Consider the following 25,682-nt stretch of genomic DNA (forward strand, 5'->3'; position numbering starts at 1 on the left):
ATGGACTTAGAGGAGCCCAAGTTGAATTTCTTCAGCAGTTCCTTGATGTATTTTTGCTGATGTATCATGGCTCTGATAGGTATTTGCTTGATTTTCAACACCAGGAAGAAGTTCAGTTCACCCATCATGCTCATTTCAAACTCATTCCCCGTCATCTCAGCAAATTCCTTACACATTGCTTAATTAGTAGCCCCAAAGATACTGCCATACACATATACTTGCACAATCAGAAAATTTTTGTTCCTTAGAAATAGAGTGTTGCCTACCTTTCCTCTTACAAGTTGTTGGTTAAGAGAAATTTTGACAGTCTTTCATATCAAGCTTTTGGAGCCTGTTTCAGTACATACATGTCTCTCTCTAACTTAAACACATAGTTAGGGAATTCTTCACTTTCAAAACCAAGAGGTTATTTAACAAACACTTCTTCTTTCGGATAACTATTCAAGAATGCGCTCTTTACATCCATCTGATACAAGGTAAACTCCATGTATGCATCAAAGGCTATTAGCATTCTTAAAGCTTTCATTCTAACTACAGGTGCAACTGTCTCATCATAGTCAATGCCCTCCTCTTGATTGTATCTCTAAACCACCAGTCTAACCTTGTTCCTTGTGATATTTCATTGTTAATCCAGCTTGTTTCTGAATACCCATCTGGTACCTATGACAGTTCTGTTCTTGTATCTTTTAACCAAGTGCTAGACCTTGCTTCTTTCAAACTAATTTAGCTTCTCTTATATGGCTATAATCCAATATGAATCCTTTGGAGCTTCCTTGATGGTCTAGGTTCAACCTGTGAGAGAAATGTTGTGAGTGCACATAGATTTCTCATAGATGACCTAGTTTGCACTCCTGTATTTGGATCAGAGATGATGTTCTCAAGAGGATGTGAACTTTAATGTTTCCATTGCCTGATCTGTATACCCAGAGATGATTCACCCAAGGAGTGACCCAAAGGAACAGGTTCAGTAGGTATAACTTCATCAGTCTGGTTAGTAGTCAGAGTAGTTCTCTCTTCTTCTTGTTCCTCATAATCATTGTCAATTTCCTTGTGGTCTCCGGATCAATCTTCAAATTGAGGTTTAGATTCCGTAGGAGCCCATCACCAGTGAGTCCAATGTCATAGTCTCAAGAACCTGGTTCTTAAGGTCTTTGATATGTCCTTCTAGATTAACTTTGTCAGATTCAAGCTCTTTGAGATCAAGTTTGACACATGAAAGATTGCCTAATTAACTGATTATTTCCACCACTCATTTTATCCATTCACTCATCATGGTCACAATTATGGCCATCAATTGTTTTTTAGACATAGCATGAATGTTTTCTTTTAAGTTAGAGATACTTACCTGATATATTTTATCTTCAGTTTCTGAATCACTCATGGACATCATTCCAATCACTTCTTCTTCTATTTGGATTTCTTCAATCTCCATCCGTGCCACTTCGATATTTTCATCTCCAAATTCAGCTTCCAAGGTCCTCCATATATCATTAGCAGAGATACATGAGAACACTTTGTAGATAATATTTTTGGGCAAGCTTCTGTAAAGTAGGTCCTTTGCTTTAGCATTTTTCTTGACCAGCTGATGATCTTCATCATCGTATTCCTCTTCTCTATTGTTGCACTTGTTACCTTCGCCATCCATTTTGTTCAGGAGAATTGGTCCATGACTGACAATTATCCATAGGTCAAAGTCGGTGGCTTGAAGGAATGTTTTCATACGTAGCTTCCATTCATCATAGTGATGTCCATCAAATAGAGGAGGTCTTCCAATATGCATTCCATGATGTACTGGAGGCTCTTTCCCCACTACCTGATGTTCATTAATTACAGTATAGAGACTTATAGCCTCATCCTCATTTCCTTCCTCTTTATCACTTCCACTGTCCTCATATGCTATGAAGAAGACCTACTTCATTGCTTTAGTGAATCCGTTACCTAGGATTTTTCCTTTGTTGGAACGTTTTTCTCTCATCTTCTCCCGTTTCTCCTTTTTAGCTCGTTCTTTCCTCCACTCATTTTCCCATATTGGGCAGTCCTTAACCATGTGATCTAGCTTGCTACACTTGTAGCACTCATCATAATTAGCTTTGTCAATCTTCTTAGGCTTACTGTTGGTCTCTCTCTTAGACGCATTTTTGGAGTTCTTCATGAACCTCTTGAACTTGGCAAACATTTCTAGGTTAGGATCATCACTGTCAGATTTATCTTCCTTAGACAGTTTAAGCACCAAGGCCTTATCTCTCTTTGATTCTTCTTTGCACAGTTCTATCTTTCTTATTTCATGAGTCTATAAGTTTCCAACCAACTCATCAAGTGAGATTGTGTCCAGCTCCTTAGCTTCCTGGATTGCTGTGACTTTTTATTCCCATAAAGCTAGAAGGATCCTTAGAACTTTGATGACCAACTCTTCTGGAGTAAACATCTTTCCAAGTGATTTCAGCTCATTAATTATTACTGTAAACCTAGTGATCATCTCTTGGATTGGCTTAGACTCCTTCATTAAGAAGAGCTCATAGTTTCTCATAAGTAGTTCTATCCTTGATCTCTTCACTTGGTTTGTTCTTTCATGAGCAGTTTGGAGTGCATCTCATATCTCCTTTGCATTAGACCACACATATATTCTGTTGCGCTCATCAGGACCAAGTCCACAAATAAAGATTTTCTTAGCCTTTGCATTCTTCTCCATCATTCTGAAATCTGCTTCCACAAATTCAAAAGGGTCCTTAGGAATTGTTTCATTTTGTGCATTTTGTTTAATAGGAGTAAATGGACCTTGGTTGACTATGGTCCATAGTTCATAGTCAGGAAGTCTTCCATTCTTACTTTTCACCAACTGTAATATTTTTCATTAAACAGGGGTGGTCTGGTAGTTGATTGTCCTTTATTAATTCAGGGTGGAGCACTTATCTTGCTTCCAAGATCTCTCTAGGTATCAGTTGTGTGTAAGAGAGAACTTGCTCTAATACCAATTGTTGGTTTGAGTCCCTGTATGGATTACTAAAGAACTTGGTTCTTTACCGTGTTCTGTAAACGTGAAGTAAAATAAGCAGTAAAGTAAACACAACGATTTTTTACGTGAAAAATCTCCCGGAACAAAAAGAGCAAAAACCACGACCTACTGTGTAAGATTTTCAACTGCAACTCCACTAGAACAATGAGCCAAAATGTACTAATTACAAGACTATAATTTAATATTCTCCAGTACTCCTACTACGACTATTTGATTTACAAGTTACTCTAACGTGTAAAGCAAATACTCACTCCAACTCACTAATTGTTTGTGACACTTTGATTACAACTCAATTTCCTAAAACACATTCACTAGACTGACTCAAGAAGAGTAGAACACTGATACTCGACTACAGCGTACAAAATGTAGTTCTTCAGTTGATGTGTGAAAGGATAATCTCAGAAGTCCAAAATAGACAGTATTTAAACGCGTGGACTTCAAGATCTTCTAGGAGTCCTGTGCATAGTAAGCTTCTTGTTTGATTCAAGGACTCCACAAGTTTTGGGACTTTGTCTCTTACTGATTTATTCGTATCTTCTTGGGCAAGAACCCTTATAACATGTAGCAGTCTTCTTCCACCGAACTCGGACTTGGATAGCTTTGAGATAAAGTTACTGTCTTGCACAGATGTTCAATCATCAACCTGAGGAGCTTGTCCTTTACCTTGAGGAGCTGCTTATTAGAACAGTTAAGCAGCTATGTTAAGAATCTGATTCTTCGAACATTGCATCTAAACAAACTTTGTTAATCATCAAAATTTCAATACGCAACGCAGTTAAACTCCATCAAAATTTATTTCTCACCGACTTTCGTGGAACCAAATCGAAACGCCATAAATCTACACATTTGTTGTCTCCAGACCTACTTTCCAAATCACAATAAATGCATTATAAGTGAGTGGCTGGCTTCTCCAATAAATATCAACATATCCCATGCACTACATACATCTGCCAATCTTTCTCTGCTCCTCAGCTCTGCCATTTCAGGTTCTTAGACTACTCAATTTTCTCTCTTTCTAGCACCTTATCCCTCCATCCCATAAAAATAAAAATAAAAACCCTCACCTTGCTTCTCTTTTCTCAAATGGTTCTTTTAGTTGTGTTTTTTTTTTTTCGAATGTATGTAAGTGATGGCTATTTTCTTCTTTGATTTGAATTTTGATCTTTTGTTTCTTTCCTTTGAGCTGCTTTCAGAGAACAAGTTAACTAAGACATGGCCTCTAATGTTTCGTCCGATCGTGACGTTAATCAGGTATGAACTCCTTTTTCCTATCTCCTTAGTACCTGATCAACCAAAAAAAAAAAAAAAGTAGGTTCATTCGTTAGAGTATACATTTTTGGTTTTACTGTTTCTTGATTTCCACTTTGTTTCGAAATATACTATTCGATCACAGTCATTTTATAGGACATCTGGTCCACAAAAAATAGTACTAACACTTTCTACATTGAGAATATTCTTTAACTTTTACACTGAAATTTACAAAATAATTATAGTTTCTTGTGGTGGTAAAGTGCGGAATTATATTAGATATTGTATCTCATTACAAGTAGTAGGTGTGCTAGCAGTACAAGAGTATAACTTTTATACGATTAAACTATAAAGATTTTTCATTTAACACAAGCATGAACTCATCTGTTTCAATTATGTGATGTAGTTTGATTTAATATAAATATTAAAAAAGAAAGAATTTTAAATTTGTGGTCTAAGAACTTAAAATAAAAAAGTTTTTGTGGGACTTTCAGTTTATGTGGTTATAAAAGCTTTTTATTCAGAGTAAAATGGGAAAACAAAAAAATTTAAAATTAAATTATTTTTAAATATAAAAATATATTATTCTTGTTAGAACGGACTAATAAGAAAGTGTGTCACATAAATTGAAATAGAGAAAGTAATTTTTTATTTGAAGTATAGTGTAGTAACCAGCAAATTGTGACAAGTGACTTATTACGACTAGTAAGATTACATCGATAGTGTATATTTAAATTTCAATGTTTATGTTTAAAGAGGGATTTTAATGATTACTTAGACCGCCTAAAATATTTATTGGGTAAATACACGTGTTATACACTCTCACCCTTTGCATCAAGATTGAGAAAAAATTACTCCCTCCGGTCCAAAATAAATGATTTTTTGGATGTTTTTACATAGATTAAGAAATTTATCTTTTTGCATTAATTAGCAATGGAATTGACCATATTAACCTTTACTATCTCACATAAACACTCCTAACACATATTCCAACACTAGCTACTCCAAAGATAATGTAGGAAAAAAATAATTAATTCATTCTTGAAATCTGGAAAAATTACTTATTTCGGACCACAAAAAAGGGCCAAAAAATCACTTATTTTGGACCGGATGAAGTATTTGATTGAAATAGATCTCGAGTAATGCACAAATACTAGGCAGCTCAAATGTCAAAGTGAAAGCATCAAACAACTTTTATTTGGCCTAAAGGAAAAACAAAGAATTTCCTCCTTTAAGTACAATCTCATTAATTGCAGACAAAAAGGGTGCAAATTTATTGCCAACTGTACTTTAGATCAAACATATGATGCTTTACTTTCTCTTAGTAGGCCATAAGTTTTGAAAGTTATTATTTTTTTAAAAAAATATTCAAATATGTATTTATTTAAAGAATTAATCTAGTTTTTGGAAATTTTTGAAAACTAAAACTTCAAATCTCAAATACAGCTTAAGACTTTTTTTTGGGTCAAATCACAATCATTTCGGACTTTTTAGCTGAAAAAATTAAGTAAAAAAAAGACTCTTTGACATGTTAAAACTTGCCCCAAAATTCATGTCCAAATATTTTTTTAATTTCACATCAAACTTCCCCAAAATCAACATTTTCAAAAAATATTTGGGAATCTATGTCCAAACAGATTTTTACTCTCTCGTGAAATTTTATTCACATGCCAAATTTAACTTATGCGAGGCTATTTATTACGTAATTGACAAGTAGATTTACGGGTCTCATTTGCTTATTTTGAGAAGATAAAATTATAAAAACAACATAAAATTTTATATTTTTCCTATTTAAGATGCTTAAACTAAGAACCATTAGAGAAATAAAATAATAGGGAACATGGTAATGGAATATCTGCAATAGAGAAGCTAAATAAATATTTGCAAACATGGTTTTTTCGACCGGCGCGAGAAATTTTAGAAGTTAAATGTATATATATATATTCAAATTGAATAAGTATGGTAGCTAAATGATAATTGGCAGTTATATTTGAGAAGCTAAAATATTTATTCGAATTGGAAAAGTATGCTAAATGATAATTAAATATTCCCAAGAATATGAAAAATTGTTGCTGAATACAGTTGAATACAAATTCAAGATATTGACGTCATACATGTTTTTTCAAAGTTCACAGCGTCAACATGTAAATCCTCCATATTAGTTCCTCGCTTTTTCTTCAACATAAATGAACTGAATTCATTTTCCGAAACGGAACAAAAACGACCTGCCATAAATGGTTAGCTTCTTCATTGAAGATATTCTATTACCATGTTTATTATTATTATTATTATTATTATTATTATTATTATTATTATTATTATTATTATTATTATTATTATTATTATAGTCCTTTAAGTTGGCTTTTTAATTTAATCTCTTAAAGTAAGCAAATGGGATCTATAAGTTAACTTGTCAGTTAATAAAGAGCCTCGCATAAGTATGAATTGGTTAAAATTCATACTAATCAATTAAAGTTAATCCTTATTAATTCAAGAATGGGTGATCTCTTAACACACTTAGGGGTCGTTTGGTATGAGGTATAAGAAGATATAGTGCTGGTATAAAAATTTAATACTACCTTAATGCTTCGTTTGGTTAGCATGTATAAGTTATCACATGATTAAAACTAACACCGGAATAACTTATACCTTATAGAGGGTGAGGTAATTAACCCTGGTATAACTTATACATTGTTCTTACAAATTATGCAATTGTCCTATTTAATACAACATACCAAACAATGGATAAAAAACAATCCCAGCATAACTTATACTAGTATAACTTATCCCGGCATAAGCCGTATTCAAACCAAACGACTCCTTAGTGTTTATGGATTGTTTTCGTTATAAATTTATTGCAGCAACTCTCTATTTTAAATCCTTAATTAAGTTTAACTATCCACTAAGGGCTCGTTTGGTACGAGAGATAAGAGATAATTAATATCGGGATTAAATTTTATATGAGTTTATCCCATATTTGATTGAAATAAAACTGTAGTATAATCTCGGGATTAGTTATCCGGGAATTATAATATTTTTTTTATCCCTGTGGAAAAGTAAAATAACTATGAATAATTAATTCTGAAATAATTAATCTTGGGATAATTTGTTTCGAACCAAACGACCCTAAAGGTATTACTGAAAGATCTTAATGATCAAAAGTACTCCCAACAAAATTGTGGCACTATTGCCCAGCGATTTCCTGGTGTATATGGACATTATGCTACAGCTTGTTATTAGCTATAATTCTTTTCTTAAGAAATGATACGTAGATAGAGAATATAAAAGGATTTAAAACTACAAAGATACTTGTAAAATTCATGACTTCTTATCAAAACCTTTCCTTCCCTTCACCTTTTCCCTATTCGGACCTACAACCCAGAAAGACAAAAGATCATTACAATATACGAGTTCAGTATTTGAAGTTTGTGAGTTTCAAACTTGATACCGAATATATATTTCGTTTTAATTTTTGGGTTTTTAATTAAATATCTATACATATTCAATAAATATCCTACTACAAATATAGAATCTAAATAAAAGCTAGTAGGTTCATTCCCACCCGTATGTAACATTGTAGTTCTGCCCTTGTACATTCTGCAGGCCTCTTTATAACAACATCTATATAAAATTATAAATAAAAAATAATTTTGACGAAATGGGTTCAGTTGAACCCCCTTGATCCAATGCAGATTCACCCCCGATTATACGTATAGGTTGATGGTTTGAATTTGTTAAATTGATTCAGAACTATTATTTATTAAAATTAAGAAAGTAGCGTTTAGTCATTTTATTTATTAGTACGGTTTTCTTCTTTTCAAACAAATAAAAGAAAGCTTAATAAAGCATAGTACGACGTTAAGGCAGTCACATGATTAATCTGGCATTATAACATTACATTTGCCCATAATTCATTCAATTCCTTTTATTAATTTTCATTAATTTGCCAGGTGGTGTTTGAAGCTACGTCTTGCGTGCGCAAAGTCACTCTAAATAGACCAAGACAATTGAATTGTTTGACTTTCGAGATGGTATGTTTGAGCGTCTACTGATCATTATTCTGCTTTATTATATTTTATTTGAGAGAACAAGAAGAAATTATTATACGAGAAAAAGGAGATAAGGAAAAGAATATTATAGCCTTTTTGGTTTACGTTATTGTACTAATTTTTACGTACTTCTCCAACTCAAAATAGAAAATGGTTTACGTAAAGTTATTGCAATTTACCGTCCTTAATTACTCTCCTATATAATACATTAATCATATTTTACTATCGGCCAACCCCTTGGTACCTCTACCTTTGCAAAAAAATTTAAACCCAAGTTCTTTTTATTTTATACATAACTTTTTTGATCAGATTAATCTATATGCTCTTCTTGCAATATATAGAATTTTTTGAATGGACTAGACACCTTTTTTGATTAAAAACTATTTATATTTATTTAGTGGGAAAATCACATTGGTAATTGAATTTAATTACTCTGTAAGTTTGTTTTCGCGGCATTTTTCATTAGTAGTGATAATAGTTGTTAAAGAAGAAAGTGAATGCAGTTGAATGATACAACATAGTACTACAAATAAGTACTACAAATTCTGTTTTCTTCTTTTGAATTCTGCAGATTTCTCATTTGTTACGAACTTTCAAAGAGTATGAACAAGATCCACAAGTTAGACTTGTAATAGTAAAGGTAAATAACATTAATTAAACATGGTGATTTCTATTTACTATTCACTCTTTTTCTTACAACTCCAACAACCAATGCGATTTTTCATTTCAATGTAGGGAAAAGGAAAAGCATTTTGTGCGGGAGGAGACGTTGTTCGAGTGATACAATCCATGCTACGAGGTAATAACATAAAGCTCTTTTTTAATTCTTTTAACCTTCACTCTGGTTTGATAAATGCCAGAGATATTTACTCTAATCTAATTTAGTATGTATCCTCCTCCCTAATTCTGTGAAAAAATATGTTTTCATTTTTACATTTTAGTTTCTTGAACCTTAGAAAAATACTTTTTTTTTATATAATAAGTATCTCATAAAAAATATGTGTTATTAAATTATAGCTAATACGTCCATTTTTATGTTTTAAATATCTTGAATTCCATATTTGATTTTTTTTTAATCTACAAATACCCTCCTGATTTCTATTATCAGTAGCATGAAGATTTTTATAGAAATATGGACATTAATTATGATAATAATTAGGGAGGTGAGTGCACGACTCCAAACCAAAAGCAAGTTGGTGTACACAACAAATTTAGAGGGAGGTCTATGAAACATGCTGTTAATATATTTATCTAGTGAAAGTTCATTTAGTTTTATTAAATTGCTATAGATGTACAAGAAATTCCCATTTTTAACATTAAACGTACATGTAACTTTATTTTTCAAGTATAAAGAATTAATTTCGTACTAAAATTCTGTGTTTCATCTCTTTCCTCATTTGTCAGGTGACTACCGTTCTGTTCTGGACTTTTACAGAATGCAGCTAACATTGGATTATTTGGTGGCAACATACAAAAAACCAGTGGTAAGCTTTGTTAATATCATAGAAAAATTAATAAAGGTGTCACTTATGATTTTATTTTGCGCTAATTATTTAAATCATAATCCATGTTAAATATGAAGGTTATCCTCATCAATGGAGCAGTTATGGGAGGAGGTGCTGGACTATCCATGAACGCAAAATTCCGAATCGTCACCGAAAATACGGTGCGTTTCGAAGACGTACAACTAATTTTCTTTATAGCCTTAAAATTACTTGGTTATATGTTTTTAGCCAAATGCCGTCACTATCAAGTATCAAGTATAAAAGGATACATTCAAAGTTTGTTAGAAAGATGACTATTGAGGTATTAGAATGGCCTTCTTAAATTTTTACTTAGCTATACTACTTTTGAAACTTATTTATTCTCATTATTGGAATATTAACTTAATTTATAATTAACCATTTTTATATATTTTAGTATTAAATAAGTAGCCTTTTAAGTGCCTTATAGAAGGCTCTTTCAAACTAGTCATCATAATAGTATGCGTGAGCATTTTCCTTTATTGTTTTCTTGGATGGTTTCTAATCTAATGTTTGTTCGTTTTTTAACGATTTGGAGCTTATTAATTCCCATGTTTGATATGTTTACAAAAAAAAATAATAAGAAATGTTTGATATGTTTACTTTTAGTAGATTTTGGACAGTATATCATAATCGTTTCATTTATTTATGGATAATTAGGTGTTTGCCATGCCAGAAGCATCATTTGGACATCATCCGGATGTCGGAGCATCTTATTTTCTTTCAAGATTACCTGGCCATTTTGGTAAAGTAAACAAGACTTCGTTGTTTACGGTTATATCTTGTCAGCTTAAATTTAAAATATCCTCCATTAAGATCTCTAAATAGCTTTAGGTTATATAATAACAAATTTGTACAATCACATTACATGTATGCATGCATGACCATGTCTTCGACGTCACTTGAGTAAGTTTCATAAATTGCCACGTTAAATTATCATGTAGCAAATTCCTTAGCTGTCAACCCGCTCACCTAAGCCAAGGCAACACCGTGTTGCCAATGCCACTGCCTTGGCACTAAGCCGCCTTGTCTTAGAGCCTAGATCTTCCCCGCATTGTTGTGTCAAGCTTTCGTCCAGCTCACCTTATTCCTTCAAGATCTTGGCCTTTGCGTGCACACAGCCCACTTGTGCTTTAGTCTAGTCCGTCACACTTTTGCCTTGCAACAGTAGTGTAGTCCGTCACACCTTATTCTTGCAATAGTTTGTTGTCATTGACAATGCCCACATTGTCTTGTATGTTGATTGCCTCGCACATAGGCCAATGGCTAGACCATCATCAAATTTGTACTGAATGTAACATCACATACTACCATATGTCCCAACATGAATCTCAAAATCAACAAGAAACCCATGGACTCATCATTTAAAATATATTGCTTTTAGGAATATTATCATTTATTTATTTTTGTAATACGGGTGCTATTAGTTTTACATTCTTTGTTTTGGAAATTGTCATAAATTATGGAATTCTACACATTAATAAGAAAATAGTAGCTAACACTTGAATGGTTTATGTTTATGTATATGATTGATGTCTTATTTTTACTTTTGATTCATTGTTAACAGGAGAATACTTGGGACTAACAGGGGCAAAAATAAATGGGTCAGAAATGATTGCCTGTGGCCTTGCAACTCATTTTGTTTACTCAAAGGTATGATATAATTTTATAATTCTGTTCAACAAACTTAAATTAAAATAGATCCTATTGATCTTTGAGATATTATAACTTAAAATAATCTCAAAGTTATACCGTCATGGCTTTAAAGTTCTCGATGCACTCTATGTTGGTTTTGTGAAAGTCTTATTTCTTCCGCTCCATGTCATACGTATTATTCTTGACACTGGACATAATTTAAAAGAATTCTAGATATAGGTTTGACTTAGGGCTATCGAAAATCTTATCCTTTGATAGTCACAACCTAAATAGGGTTCAACCTGACCAAAACCTCGACCTCCTGCGCCAAGGGTCGGCTTAAGGCCAAAGCTAATAAAGCATTTTCTAGTAGCTAACTTGATGGTTTAAAAATATTTATAAAATATTAAAATATACGCAAGAAAAAGTAAAAAGAAAAAATTATTAATTATTTCAAAAACCTAGATAAATAAAATTTTATTTAACATATTTTAGGCCTCTTTATCTTGGCTTTTAGCTTTTGGCTACAACTTTTGTTGATCAGCCCCTGCTTGTGCCCTGTTCTGCCGAATCTCTATCTTGAGAATAGAAACATCCCTCGCAAGGTGATTTGTAGTAGAAGCTGACTATCTAGTCTGCTAACCTATTTATGGCTAAAAATTTTTGGAGTGTAGGACTGCCCCGCTTAATGTGCCCTAATATTCTACAATGAAACATACTCTAGTCTCTAGTCGACATTGACCTTAGTGAGGTTTGTCACACCTAAAAGGGGGTGCTGCTGTTAGGGCCAAACGTACAAGCATCTTATACGTGGTAAATAGAGTAGTGTTCTCACATAGACTAATGATTAACTATTAATTAAATTAAACTATTTAGGAATTATTCGTTCAAATAACTTTTCGAGAAGTGATTGTGATTTTAATTAACTATAACTACTACAAAAAAAAAAAAAGTAAAGCAACTAAAGTACAAATATAACAAATAAGAAGGAAGGAAATACATGATCTTTACAAGTTAACAAGTAAAGACACGAATGACTAGCATGGTGGAAGGCTTATACTAAAGTGCAACAGAATAGATACAACATGAGTATAATATTTATAAAAGCAGGAAATAGGCATGGTATTTGCAAGTTAAGCAAGTAGAATGTATGAGCAACACAACAACAATTGAGATAGAGATCAATGACAGGATAATAGCAATAGATCACATCAGATCTATAATTATAATAATAACAGTTCAAGGTAAAGACATGAATGTATATAACGGAAAACTGATATCAAACATAATGCATGTCCCTCATCCTCGCCTGCACGGAAACACCCATCGTGCCATGACCTCACGATAATATACAAGCATAACAATATAAATGAAATGGCACGGCATCACCCTTCGTGCTTTTACTCTCAAATGATATGGTACGGCATCACTCTTCGTGTTTTACACTCTCCCTCACATGATAATGTATAAATAATGGCACGACATCACCTTTCGTGTTTTACACTCTTCCTTACCAAGCATATGTATATCAATGACAAACAAGGCAGGAAGCATAAATGATATCAAGGAGAGTGTTTTAACGGATATTCCAAACAATTCCCAATCACAACCTTCCAAGTCAACAATGATTCAACAACCCTGAAGAACCGTATTATTCAAATACTTCCACAAATCTCACAAATGATCCACAACACAATTATAGAGTCTAGTATCTCAAGAATATCAGTTGTAGTAATGCAGTAATGATTTCGCATAGAGATGACTGAATTAGACACGTTAATGTATTCTCAGAATTTCTGTCAAGTTTGATTAAGTTATAATAAGCTTGGTCTTGATTTCTATCATTTAATAATATGTTCTTAGTATCTAAGAGTCAAGTAATGCATGATGCAGGAGGTCACGAAATTCTACAAAACATAAATGTAACATAATCCACCCCCAAGCATGATTAACCCTGGCACATACATATACGCCCGTCACCTCATATATGTATCACCCCCACATGTGGCAAACAAAATAGGAGGAAAAATTCCCTCAAGAATGCTAGGCAAAACACTTACCTCGATTCAGCTAACTCAATACTCAAATTAGCTTTCCCTTTACAAATTCACCTCTGCTCGGCTCAATCTAGCCAAAGACGACTTAAATACATCAAACAATGCAAGAGAAAATAATTTCAATTTACAAAGCTATGACCCATATTCAATTTGCAAAAAGTCAATGAAAGTCAACTCCCCGGGCCCGCACCTCTAAACCAGATAAAATTTACAAAATCCGAACACTAATTCCAATACAAGTTCAACCATACAAAATTTATCAAGTTCTGATACCAATTCGTCCTTCAAATCATCAATTTAAATTTTGAAAGATTTTACAGCTTTTCCCCAAATTTTCCTTTAGATTCTCATGAATCAGATGTTAAATCTTATATATAGTCATGAAATGTAGTTGGGAAATGATTAAAGGTACATACCCAATGATTTGGTATGAAAATTCCTTCACAAAATCGCCTCTTCTCGGACCTAGGGTTCAAAATATGAGAAAATGAAGCTAAGTCCCTAAATGTGAGTCTTAATACCAACCTCAGACGTCGCATTTGCAACATCAGGATTGCAAATGCGATCCTTGCAAATGTGACAAAAGTATCGCAAAAGCAAAGGCTGACCAGCCCTACTCAGGTTGCAAATGCGACAGAAGACTCGCAAATGCGAGCTCTGCATCTTTCGCAAAAGCAAAAGTTGGCGTCGCAAATGCGGAACTGCTATCGGAAATACAATGATGCTTTTCGCAATTGCGAACTCCGTAGCCCCAGCCCATCTTCGCAAAAGCGATAAATATCTCGCAAATGTGATGGAAATCTCATAAATGCGAGAACAGAGACACAGCACAGCTGAACCTTCTTCCAACACTCTGAAACGCGTACGAAACTCATCCGAGCCTTTGGGGCTCCAAACCAAATATCTACGCAAGTCTGAAAATATAACACGAACTCGCTCACGCGATCGGAATACAAAAATAACAAATAAAACCACGAATCGGATGCCAAAACACATGAAAATCATCATGAACTTCAAGAACTTCTAGAATTGCAACCAAGCGTCCGAACCATACCAAATCGACTCTGAATGGTACTAAATTTTGCAGACAAGTTCCATATGACGAAGCGAACCTACTCAAAGCTTCAAATAACGCATAACAACCTCGAAATGAGGAATCACACCTCATGTCAAAATCAATGAACTTTAAAACTTTAACTTCTACAACTGATGCCGAAACCTATCAAATCACCTCCGATTAACCTCAAATTTTGCACACAAGTCACATTTACCATTATGGCCTATTCCATTTTCCGTAATCAGAATCCGACCCTGATATCTATATTACTACATATTGATGACAAAGCACAATCTCGGCATGCGCCGTATAATGAAAGCTATATATACACAACAAAGAAGGCAGGGAATATTCGTTCCCCCTTTTTTCCAGCAGCTATGGTTTGGCGGTCTCCTCCTCATCATTCTCATCATCGGACATCAGGTACTTGGCATCGAACTCCTCTCCTTTGGCTTTTTCTATCTCCTCCAAAAGATCAAAGCCTCTACCATGAATCTCCTCTAGGGTCTCCCTCCGGGATCTGCGCCTCTCGTAATTGTTTGCACGATCGAGGGTCTTCTTCAGCTCAGCCTTAGCGGCAGCGGCACTCCTTGAATGAGCCGCCATTTTTTCCCCTTGGTATTATTCATTACAACCTCGGCCCGGACATTCACCACCTCGATTTTTGCCCTTGATAGCTCGGATGAGAGTCTCGCAATCATCTTCACCCGAGCGGAATCATTCGCACGGGCAACCTGAATTTGCACCTCAAGAACGGATGTCACGGCCTGAGCCCTCTCTTTGGCCTCATAATGGGCACTAACACGCGCTTGCAACTCAGTGAATTCACATTTGGCTTTGTCGACCTCGCCCCAGAGTTGTTCTAGCTCATTCGCCTTGCCCTTTAATTGAAACAGCAACAAGTCAAAAACGGCAAGACAAAAAAGGGAATACGGGCCAGCGCAAAATGTAGAATACCTATTTCTCCAAGAGGGCCTCCCGGGCACGGCTTCGGTCTACCCCACGCTGTAAAGAAACGTGCTCACTTTCCTTTGCCGCATAGAGAAGTTTGAGGGATTTTTCCCTTTCTCGAGCCTCCCGCAACGGGGCCTCGCAACGAAGCAGTTTGGCTTTGAGCCTATCAAAAGCCTGAAGAAGAAAAGCCAGGCGAGTAAAGGGAAGAAAAAGGAGCACGGGGCAGAACATCCCTACCGCAGCCGAAAACTCACCACAAGGCCAAGACGATGAGCCTCGCCGAGGGCCGAAGCAACATCCGATGGTGCATCAATCACAAAAGCTTGTTGGCCGACCAAATCGCTTCCCTTCAACCGCTGCAGATAAGCCGCCTCACCACAAGCCTTCTCACACCACGGAGCACCTTTCCTTTTGCCAATGCTCCTTGATTCCCGGGCCAACAATCTCTCCTGCTCCCTCGGGGAACCCAGTCTCGCCTCGAATGAACTCCTGACAGCTGAGATAGAGGAATCAGGAGAATCAGCAAAAGGGAATCCATCCTTAAAAAGAGGGAACGCTAGGTGCCTACCATAATGTTTCTTCTCCCATCTCCCTTTTGAAAGATCTCGCCACCGGCGCCTATCATAAGCCCATCAAACTGCCAGCCTACGAGACCATTCGGCTAAATTAGGGACCTCACCGGGCAACCAATGAGTTGTTGTAAACAAAGGATAGGAAGACATCATTATGGGGCCAACCTCATATGAAGAGAAAGATAGTTCGAACAGAGTGCTTACGTACGGAGTTCCATTTCTCAGGAAACGGTAAAAATTCTCTAAGGATAATGTCGGTCGTCCGGACTCGAACGAACTGACTCATCCATCCACGGTCCTCATTCTCCTCACTGTCGATCGTAGAAGCTCGAGTGGACCTACGCTAGAGAGCAACTAGGCCCCGGTAACGTAATGGCCGGTACAACCTTATGAGGTGACTGAGGGTAAACTCTATCCCAGCCTTATCAGCATAATATCATATCGACCGCACTATCCTCCAGAGAAAGGGATGAACCTGCACCACCGTTACTTGATACCTTCTACATAAATCAAGCACAACCCGGTCCGGGGACCCCGCCACGAGAACATAGGTATACACACTCAAGAAACCCTCAACATACGTTATGACACTCTCCTCGGGGGAAGGTACTTGTAGAATCATGCTTTCCCCCATCTGCACTCTCTCCTGATCACCCCGAGGTTCTCCTCCCTCACCGATGAAATAATCCTCGACACGTGCTCTCAATGGCCCGGATCATTGGGAGGCTTCCCCGATGTGGCGACCCTCTTCGAGGCAGCGCACCCCAGGACTCGCTCCCCCGACATCGGGGGAGAGCCGCTGGTGCCAACCAAAGGTGGAACACAAGAAGGAATCCCCTTCATCCGAGGATCAGGTGTCGAAGCAATGTCCATGACTACGACAGAATAATCAAAAGAAGAGGAGGATCCAGGCAAAAAACCTCCTGAAGCAAAGAAGTAGAGGGACTCGCACAAAGCGCCAGGCTCTACAGAGGAGATAGGCTTATCAAAGACTACAAAATCGCCGCTTGAAGGGCGGATAGACAAATATATAGGGGCCAGGCAGCAACTACTCAATTTCCCAAGAAGGCCAATTAATTCTGGCCGCATTAATGTCACCTTCTCCTTGGGGAGTGCATAGGAAGAATAATCCTGGGCTCCCATATAATTCATAAATTCAAGGGACCTCGGGAGATCCCCGACATCACAAATATCGGTTCGGAGGAGCTACCGACTCAACCTCAGGACATGGCTAGTCTTGGGGACCCCGGTCCGTCCTACGAAAATGCTCCAAAGGGCCGATGCTCGATGCTCGGAAGCAAAAAAAGAGGGAAAGCAGCAAGAAGGACTGGCCGAATAAAAGCTCCTTTCGTACATTGACAAAAAGGAAAAACAGTTTTACATTATTCGTCTCCCAGGAGGGAGAACACATGGAATAAAAAAGAAGGCATACAAAAAAAGACTCAGAGACTACTCCTCGCCACTATCCTCTTCACCCCAATCGGGGGCAATCAAGAGCGCTAATCTTCCCTCCGTCACGCGAAACTCCTCCAGGCCAGTAGACAGCTCGAAGCCTCTAGCCTCGAGTTCTTCCAGGACCTCCCTCTTCGCCTCCGCTTTGGCATGTTCAACAGCTAGGACCAGTTTTTGCTCAGCTGCCAGGGATATGTCACGAACCATTGCATGTGCTGTGGCCGCATCCTCCTTATAAGCGGCAGCATCTCGTTCGGCCTCAGAATTAGCCGCGGCCAAAGTAGCAATCTCCCTTCGAGTGTCCGAGAGAAGGCCCCGAGATGTCACCAATTCCCCGGTCACAGTCTCGCTTCGCTCCTTCAGCCCGGATATCTCTGCTTCTAATTGACTAATCCGCGAGCTACTCTGCTCAACCTACAATGAAGGGCAAGATAGTGAATATGTGAATACAGAACATGTGTGGATACGGATTAAAAGAGCAGGTATGAGCAAGGCAGAATACCTGAGCAGCAAGAGCGGCCTTCTCCTGGAGCGCCGCCTCCAAAGAGGCCCGAAGCTCCCCCAACTCTTTATCTCCCCGGGTGCCACGAGCCTCCGAGTATTGTCGCTTTGAAGCAATGTTATTACGCTCCTTCTCGTGGCAAGAAAGTTCCCCATGAAGCCGAAGGATGTCATGATAATACATCTCGTTATACTGCGGCACAACGAGAAAGTTAAGAAAGATGACGAATAATGCCCGAGAGCGAAAAGAGACGCGCAAGGAAAAATTGTCACCTACTACAGGGACTTCTCCACCGCTTTGACGACGCTAGAGACGTCGAGATCAGCTCTGTCGATTACGCCATAAAAATGTTGGCAATGAATCCTCCCCCTCTGAAAGGAGTACCAACCATGGCGCCGATCATCCTTTCGGCATCCCTCAGCTCTCCTGATGAGACTGGAAAGTTCTGAATAAGATTGTTCGAGTCACCGATTTCTCCAAATAGCAACCCACGTTCTTGGAAAACCCCGAACCCCGACCCATCAAGACCAACGGTCCTGCTGGAAGAAGCTACATCAAAGACTATTCAAATTCAAAATAAAGAATAAGAACATGATTAATACTATTTTTCACAAATACAACATATATATCTACATGCCCAATAATGAATTGTATATGAAACTAAAAATGATTTATAAAGGGAAGAATATTTTTTTAAAGAACTTTTATTATTTCTATTTAGTGCAAGTCCTATTTTTAATTGTCGTTGATAAAAGTGTTGCAATTTGTATATCTCATCTTATTCTCATATATGTGCTTTTAATCTAATAGGCCTAATTATTTATTTAGGATGGTAAATAGGCATCAAATTGATAATAAAGGGAATTATTGTACAAATTAATTAACAACATTGCTTTACATGCCACCTATTTGTATGTCTTGAAACATTCGTAGCACTTTAACATCGTAATGAGCCATAACAACTCAACTCACTATCCACTAATGGTTCTATAAATACCTGTTATCATACCACATAAGAATGTACAACTTATATCATTCCATCCATAACTAAATCAAGTATAAGAATAAACTAGCAATATAGTTTTGATATTTTTACTCCATTCTAACAATGCCATAAGGCCTAGTAAATAGCCAATCTTTATGTCATGTTTCTTGCCTTGACAGTTCAAATATAATTAAACTAATGAGATGAAGGACTAACATTATTACAAAGCTTTATACGAACTTTCAAAGTAAGACAATTAGCTCATAGCTATCAAATTGAATTCACTACTAATTAACTAACATGAAACAAAAAAATGAAATTTAAACTGATGAACTTGGACAAAATAAAAAGAATTTCAATTCAAGCTTCATTGATGAGTCATGTTGAATCTCTTTCCAACTTAAAATTTAAAAGACATGTACCTGAAAATGAAGGTAGAAGGAGTAAATTTCAGCAGTAGCAGCAGTAACAAAATCAATGGAATAGCAGTCTTTCCACAGGTTTGAGCAACAATAAGACCCGAAGAACTCAGATACACAGTGACAGTACTTTTAGGAAGTTTCAGGTTTTTAACTGAACAACGATATTGAACAAATCCGGACAGATTTAATGAAGAGAATGATATTTCTGATTCTGAGACTTGGAACAAAACCGACTAAAAAATTTCAATTTTTAAACACAGAATCAATTTCAATACTAACTTCCGATGTAGAATTCTGTTTTAATGTTTCTGTTTTCCTTTCTTTCTATCTTCCTTTTCAGATTTCTGTTTCTGCTTGATTTTCCTCTTTCAATCTCCTAAAATCTACCCAAGATCTCAATTTTCCTTGTTCTAATCTCTCTGAAAACTGAACTTTAAAATTTCTGTCTGAAAACTGATTTCTCTCTTTCTGAAAACTCTTAAGGTTTGTCTAAATTCTATTCTAAAAAAAACTCTTAAACTCTCTTCAAGTTTTCTGAAAAAACTCCCTTTTTTAAATCAGTCCCCATTCCCCTCTATCTTATACAGGTCTGTCCCCCCTTTTTAAGTGCTGCCCGGACCCCCTTTTATCTTTTAAAAACAGAAAAAATTCCATTAAAATCTGCTTTTACTACTTTAAATCCCATCAAGTTAACTTTTTCCTGATTTCTAGCAGCCCATTATCCCTTGTTCCCCATTAGTATCATTAACTAATAGCCATTAACATACCACTTTCAGCCCTCTATTATATCATATTACCTCACTGTTTCATTACCAGTAGTACCCCTGAAAACCTACTGTTATTACTGAAAAATCAGAACCCACTGTAAAACAGATTCTATAATCTGTATAAACTTAATTATCCTTCTGATTTACAGCTATAACCAATCCTATGATTTTGAGACAGTATATCACATTTCTAATAACTGATTGACAAGAACTGAATTTAAACAGGGGATTCTCAACTGAACACTGAATAAAACACCCTTAACATTACACAGAACATGCAGGATTATTTCAACTGAAATTCAAAACTGAACTAAAAGCAAACAAATACAGGAGCATTGTCAATATACTGACAATGCCCTGTTCAGAAAACAATATATACATACCATTGACAAACTTTCTGAATTATTAAAAGAGAATCAATTAATTGGGAAGAACTAATTGACTGAGTTCAATGACAATAAACAATTCCAAACGGATAAACAGGGTATTACAAACAGCATTAATGGCAATAAGAATTTACAAAACAACTAATCGACGAACTTAATCGAGTCGATTACACATATTATGACCATTCGTAAACAATAGAAACAATAGTATGATTCTGATCCAATAGACGAGTATTGAGACAGTATAACAGAATTGACTAAAAAATATGAAAAATTAAACAGACTAATGAAAACAAACATAGAATACTCATAGAATGCTCATAAGAAACAGAAATTACCTCTGAACCTTTAAATTCAAATGAACTCAACTCGACTTGGATTTGGACTTTGTTTGAAATCAAACAGACCTTAGTCGAAGTATTTTCCACTGAAAATACTTCGACTAAGGTCGATTAAACCTCAATCTTTATTCAATCTGGACAGAATCCAAAAGTTTGGTATTTTAGGGTTCTTGAAAGTTCGATTTGGGATTTACTCATTTCTGGTTAGATTCGAGGGAAACCAAAGATGTTCTAGGCACGAGGGAGGTCAGGGGGGTAACTGGTGTGGGTTTGAAGTAGGTTGGGATAAGGTCAGGTTGTACTCGAATCTTCAAATGAAGATTCGAGTAGTTCCAGTATGATTCGAACCATGCAACTAACAGATCCATGATGAGGGTATCTAGGGGAAGTTGTGGTGTTATTTTGGAAGCCATCGGAGAAGATCAGGTTTTCAGGCCAACCTTCGATTTAAGATTCGAAGAGTTGGGGCCTGATTCGAAGGAAACTAAGGTCATATTCGTGTAGAGGATGTTCAGGGGATCTTAGGGTGTTATTTTGGTGACCGGCAGCTTTGATGCCGCCGGGTTTCAGGCTTTGGGGTCTTAGGGCGGCTAGGGTTAGGTGGGAGGGTCTGAGGAAGATGGTGAACAGTGAGAGGAGGGGGTGTTCAGTTAGGGGCCGGGGTAGGGCTTGGGACTTATATAGGGGTGGGGTGGATTGGTATTGTCCGTCCGATCAAGTAAGATGAAGGGCCAGGATCAATCCACTAATCCAAACGACGTCGTTTGGTTTAACGTTGGGGTCGGACTGAGTCGGGTCACTGGATCGGGTTACGGGTTACGGGTAAAGGTGATGAAATCGCGTCCGTTGGTTGGATTTGATCCAATGGTCCTTGATAAATGTGGCCAAACGTCGTCGTTTGGTCTTGGCTTTGGACTGGACCGGACTTGGGCTGCCTGGATTGGGCTAAAGGGGTAATTTGGCTTGGGCCTGGATTTAAATCCAGGTCCGATTTTTATTCCTTTTTCAACTATTTCATTTTTCTAATTTAAATTTCCAATTTTAATTATAAAACAATTTTAACTTCACAAAAATATATTAATTACTCTATAACAATTATTTAACACATAGACAAAACATCAATCACACAGTGAAATATTTAAAATAGAACTATCGCATATTTTTGTGATTTTATTTAAATTATCTTTTAAATGCATAATTAAATCCTATATGCATGCAACATGTATTTTATTTTATTTTTCATTTTATTATGACAAAGTAAACATTTACGGACATAACACAAATATTTAATACCACGCAAATTCAAAAATTACACAGTAAAAGAAATTTATTTTATTTTTTGATTTATTTTGGAGTAGATTTCGTTAAGGCAAAAATCACGTGCTCACAGCTGCCCCTCTTTGTGCGGAAACTCGAAGAGTTTTCGTGCAAAGATAAAGTGAGCGGATACGAGCGCTTTTTGCCCGTTCGAATACTCCGTGGAAGCATTTTTTGAAAGATTTGACCGAACCTCTGCTTCAAAGGTTTCCTACATATCCTTGGCTATAAAGGAATCAAGTCAATGTAGTTCGAGAAGGTTTGGGTAGCTGGGACTACCGTGGGACTGCGATGTTACTGCTGCTTCGTGCTGTTTTTACTGCTTGCTGACCTCCTTATTACACCTTACTTCCAAGGTAATACAAAAAGCTAAACTAGACTATGGTACATGAATTATAAAATCTTATCTAGATTATGCCCTTGCGTTTCTTGTTGTCTTGATTTCTTGGTGACTCTTGGGCGTTTGGCTTATTCCGTATTCCTTTTCATTGTGTCCCGTATTTCTTTCATCTGTTTGGGACTCTTGTTGTTTCTTGCTGGGGATTCTGTTGGACTCCTCTGCTTTATTGATTCTAAGTGTGCTCCTTTCATATGAGCGGGCTTTTGATTTCAACACTTCAATTGCATTCCCTTGTTCTTCAGGTGGGTGCCTGACTGCTTCTTTTCTTTCTTCATCCTCATTCTCCAGGTGGACGCCTGACTTCTTTTTAACTTATTCATCCTCGTTCTCCAGGTGGACGCCTGACTTCTTTAATTCTCATCGTCATTCTCCAGGTGGATGCCTGACTTCTTCTTTTCTTTGTCCTCATTCTCCAGGTGGACGCCTGACTTCTTTAATTCTCATCCCCATTCTCCAGGTGGACGCCAGACTTCTTTAATTCTCATCCTCATTCTCCAGGTGGACGCCTGACTTCTTCAATTCTCATCCTCATTCTCTAGGTGGACGCCTGACTTCTTGAATTCTCATCCTCATTCTCCAGGTGGACGCCTGACTTCTTTAATTCTCATCCTCATTCTCCAGGTGGACGCCTGACTTCTTTAATTCTCATCCTCATTCTCCAGGTGGATGCCTGACTTCTTCAATTCTTCATCCTCATTCTCCAGGTGGATGCCTGACTTCTTTAATTCTCATCCTCATTCTCCAGGTGGACGCCTGACTTCTTCAATTCTCATCCTCATTCTCCAGGTGGACGCCTGACTTCTTCAATTCTCATCCTCATTCTCCAGGTGGACGCCTGACTTCTTTAATTCTCATCCTCATTTTCCAGGTGGATGCCTGACTTCTTCAATTCTTCATCCTCATTCTCCAGGTGGACGCCTGACTTCTTTAACTTCTTCATCCTCATTCTCCAGGTGGACGCCTGATTTCTTCAATTTCTTCATCCTCATTCTCCAGGTGGACGCCTGACTTCTTTAATTCTCATCCTCATTCTCCAGGTGGACGCCTGACTTCTTTAATTCTTCATCCTCATTCTCCAGTGGACGCCTGACTTCTTTAACTTCTTCATCCTCATTCTCCAGGTGGACGCCTGATTTCTTCAATTTCTTCATCCTCATTCTCCAGGTGGACGCCTGACTTCTTCAATTCTCATCCTCATTCTCCAGGTGGACGCCTGACTTCTTCAATTCTCATCCTCATTCTCCAGGTGGACGCCTGACTTCTTCAATTCTCATCCTCATTCTCCAGGTGGACGCCTGACTTCTTCAATTCTCATCCTCATTCTCCAGGTGGACGCCTGACTTCTTTAATTCTCATCCTTATTCTCCAGGTGGATGCCTGACTTCTTCAATTCTTCTTCCTCATTCTCCAGGTGGACGCCTGACTTCTTTAACTTCTTCATCCTCATTCTCCAGGTGGACGCCTGATTTCTTCAATTTCTTCATCCTCATTCTCCAGGTGGACGCCTGACTTCTTTAATTCTCATCCTCATTCTCCAGGTGGACGCCTGACTTCTTCAATTCTTCATCCTCATTCTCCAGGTGGACGCCTGACTTCTTCAATTCTCATCCTCATTCTCCAGGTGGACGCCTGACTTCTTCAATTCTCATCCTCATTCTCCAGGTGGACGCCTGACTTCTTCAATTCTCATCCTCATTCTCCAGGTGGACGCCTGACTTCTTTAATTCTCATCCTCATTCTCCAGGTGTATGCCTGACTTCTTCAATTCTTCATCCTCATTCTCCAGGTGGACGCCTGACTTCTTTAACTTCTTCATCCTCATTCTCCAGGTGGACGCCTGATTTCTTCAATTTCTTCATCCTCATTCTCCAGGTGGACGCCTGACTTCTTTAATTCTCATCCTCATTCTCCAGGTGGACGCCTGACTTCTTCAATTCTTCATCCTCATTCTCCAGGTGGACGCCTGACTTCTTTAATTCTCATCCTCATTCTCCAGGTGGACGCCTGACTTCTTTATTATACTTGCCCCTGTTTTAAATCAAAGAAAACTTCGTTAGTTTAAAGCAGGGTGGTTGGCTGTGGTATTCTTGCAGATGGTGATGCTTCTCTTCGTCTCTCTTTATTGCCTTGGAATGGTTGAAAAGACTGTTTTGTCCTTGTAATTGATCCTTGACTATAGGATTCCCCTCTGTATGTTTTCCTTCAAAAACCTTTTAACTGTAATCATATGCCCCTTCTGACTTTGCTGATCCACTTTTGATTTCACCTTTCTTACACCCATATTTTATCTCCCACCTTTCGTGGTTGTATTTTGTAACCTTGAATCTTGGTAGTATACCTTGACATTCCTTCTTATTTGTTTGGAATAAAACTTATCTCAAAGCTTGGAGAAAGTAAGATTATTAGTAGCGAAATACGCTGATTTCGACAATTATAGAATGAAAAGAAGAATCCAATTTTTGGATGACTATTGGAAAAGGAATAAAGGACTTATCTGATTGGAATTACTGGCACCAATGATCAGGGTATGCATTTCGGATTACTCAACCCAGTCTTTTAATCAATCTCCTTTCAATTGTTTCAAGGAGTTTTCATCGATAAATTTTCCTCATTTTTCACTTCTTCACTTCTTTTTCGCCTTATGGTGCCTACGAAGGTTTTCACCAATAAGACTCTCTCATTTTACCTTTCTCTCAACTTTCGTCGCCTTATGGTGCCCGTGTGGGTTTTCACCTATAAGACTCTCTCATTTTTACTTTCTTTTCTTGTTTGTACCAGAGTGTTATGAACCACTTCATTTGCTTGCCACAACATTTTTCTAAGATTGATCGAAAGGTCTTTTTGGTACGGGGTTAGAAATGGAAAAGGTATTAAAAGCTAAATATCTTTGGTATGGGTTTACAACTCTTGGAATCTTTTCTTATTTCCAATACGATTCCTGCCCCAGTTTTTGATTGGGGTCTCTTAATGTTTCTTTTTCGTGCACATTGTGTATGTTGTGC

General features: G+C 37.1%; 1 protein-coding gene across 1 annotated transcript in view; it reads left to right on the top strand.

The window, feature by feature from the left end:
* Positions 1 to 3,914: 3,914 nt before the first annotated feature.
* The window catches only part of LOC104243564 (probable 3-hydroxyisobutyryl-CoA hydrolase 3), a 48,306-nt gene continuing 26,538 nt past the window's right edge, over positions 3,915 to 25,682 (top strand). The window contains exons 1-9 of the mRNA XM_070165101.1: positions 3,915 to 3,999; positions 4,207 to 4,264; positions 8,212 to 8,292; positions 8,882 to 8,950; positions 9,046 to 9,109; positions 9,715 to 9,794; positions 9,893 to 9,976; positions 10,494 to 10,578; positions 11,401 to 11,486. Of these exons, the coding sequence (XP_070021202.1) occupies positions 4,226 to 4,264; positions 8,212 to 8,292; positions 8,882 to 8,950; positions 9,046 to 9,109; positions 9,715 to 9,794; positions 9,893 to 9,976; positions 10,494 to 10,578; positions 11,401 to 11,486 (588 nt within the window). The 5' untranslated portion in view covers positions 3,915 to 3,999; positions 4,207 to 4,225. The remainder of the gene's footprint in view (positions 4,000 to 4,206; positions 4,265 to 8,211; positions 8,293 to 8,881; positions 8,951 to 9,045; positions 9,110 to 9,714; positions 9,795 to 9,892; positions 9,977 to 10,493; positions 10,579 to 11,400; positions 11,487 to 25,682) is intronic.

The sequence above is a fragment of the Nicotiana sylvestris genome, chromosome 12 (genome assembly GCF_000393655.2).
Source record: "Nicotiana sylvestris chromosome 12, ASM39365v2, whole genome shotgun sequence".
In the NCBI taxonomy this organism is placed as follows: domain Eukaryota; kingdom Viridiplantae; phylum Streptophyta; class Magnoliopsida; order Solanales; family Solanaceae; genus Nicotiana; species Nicotiana sylvestris.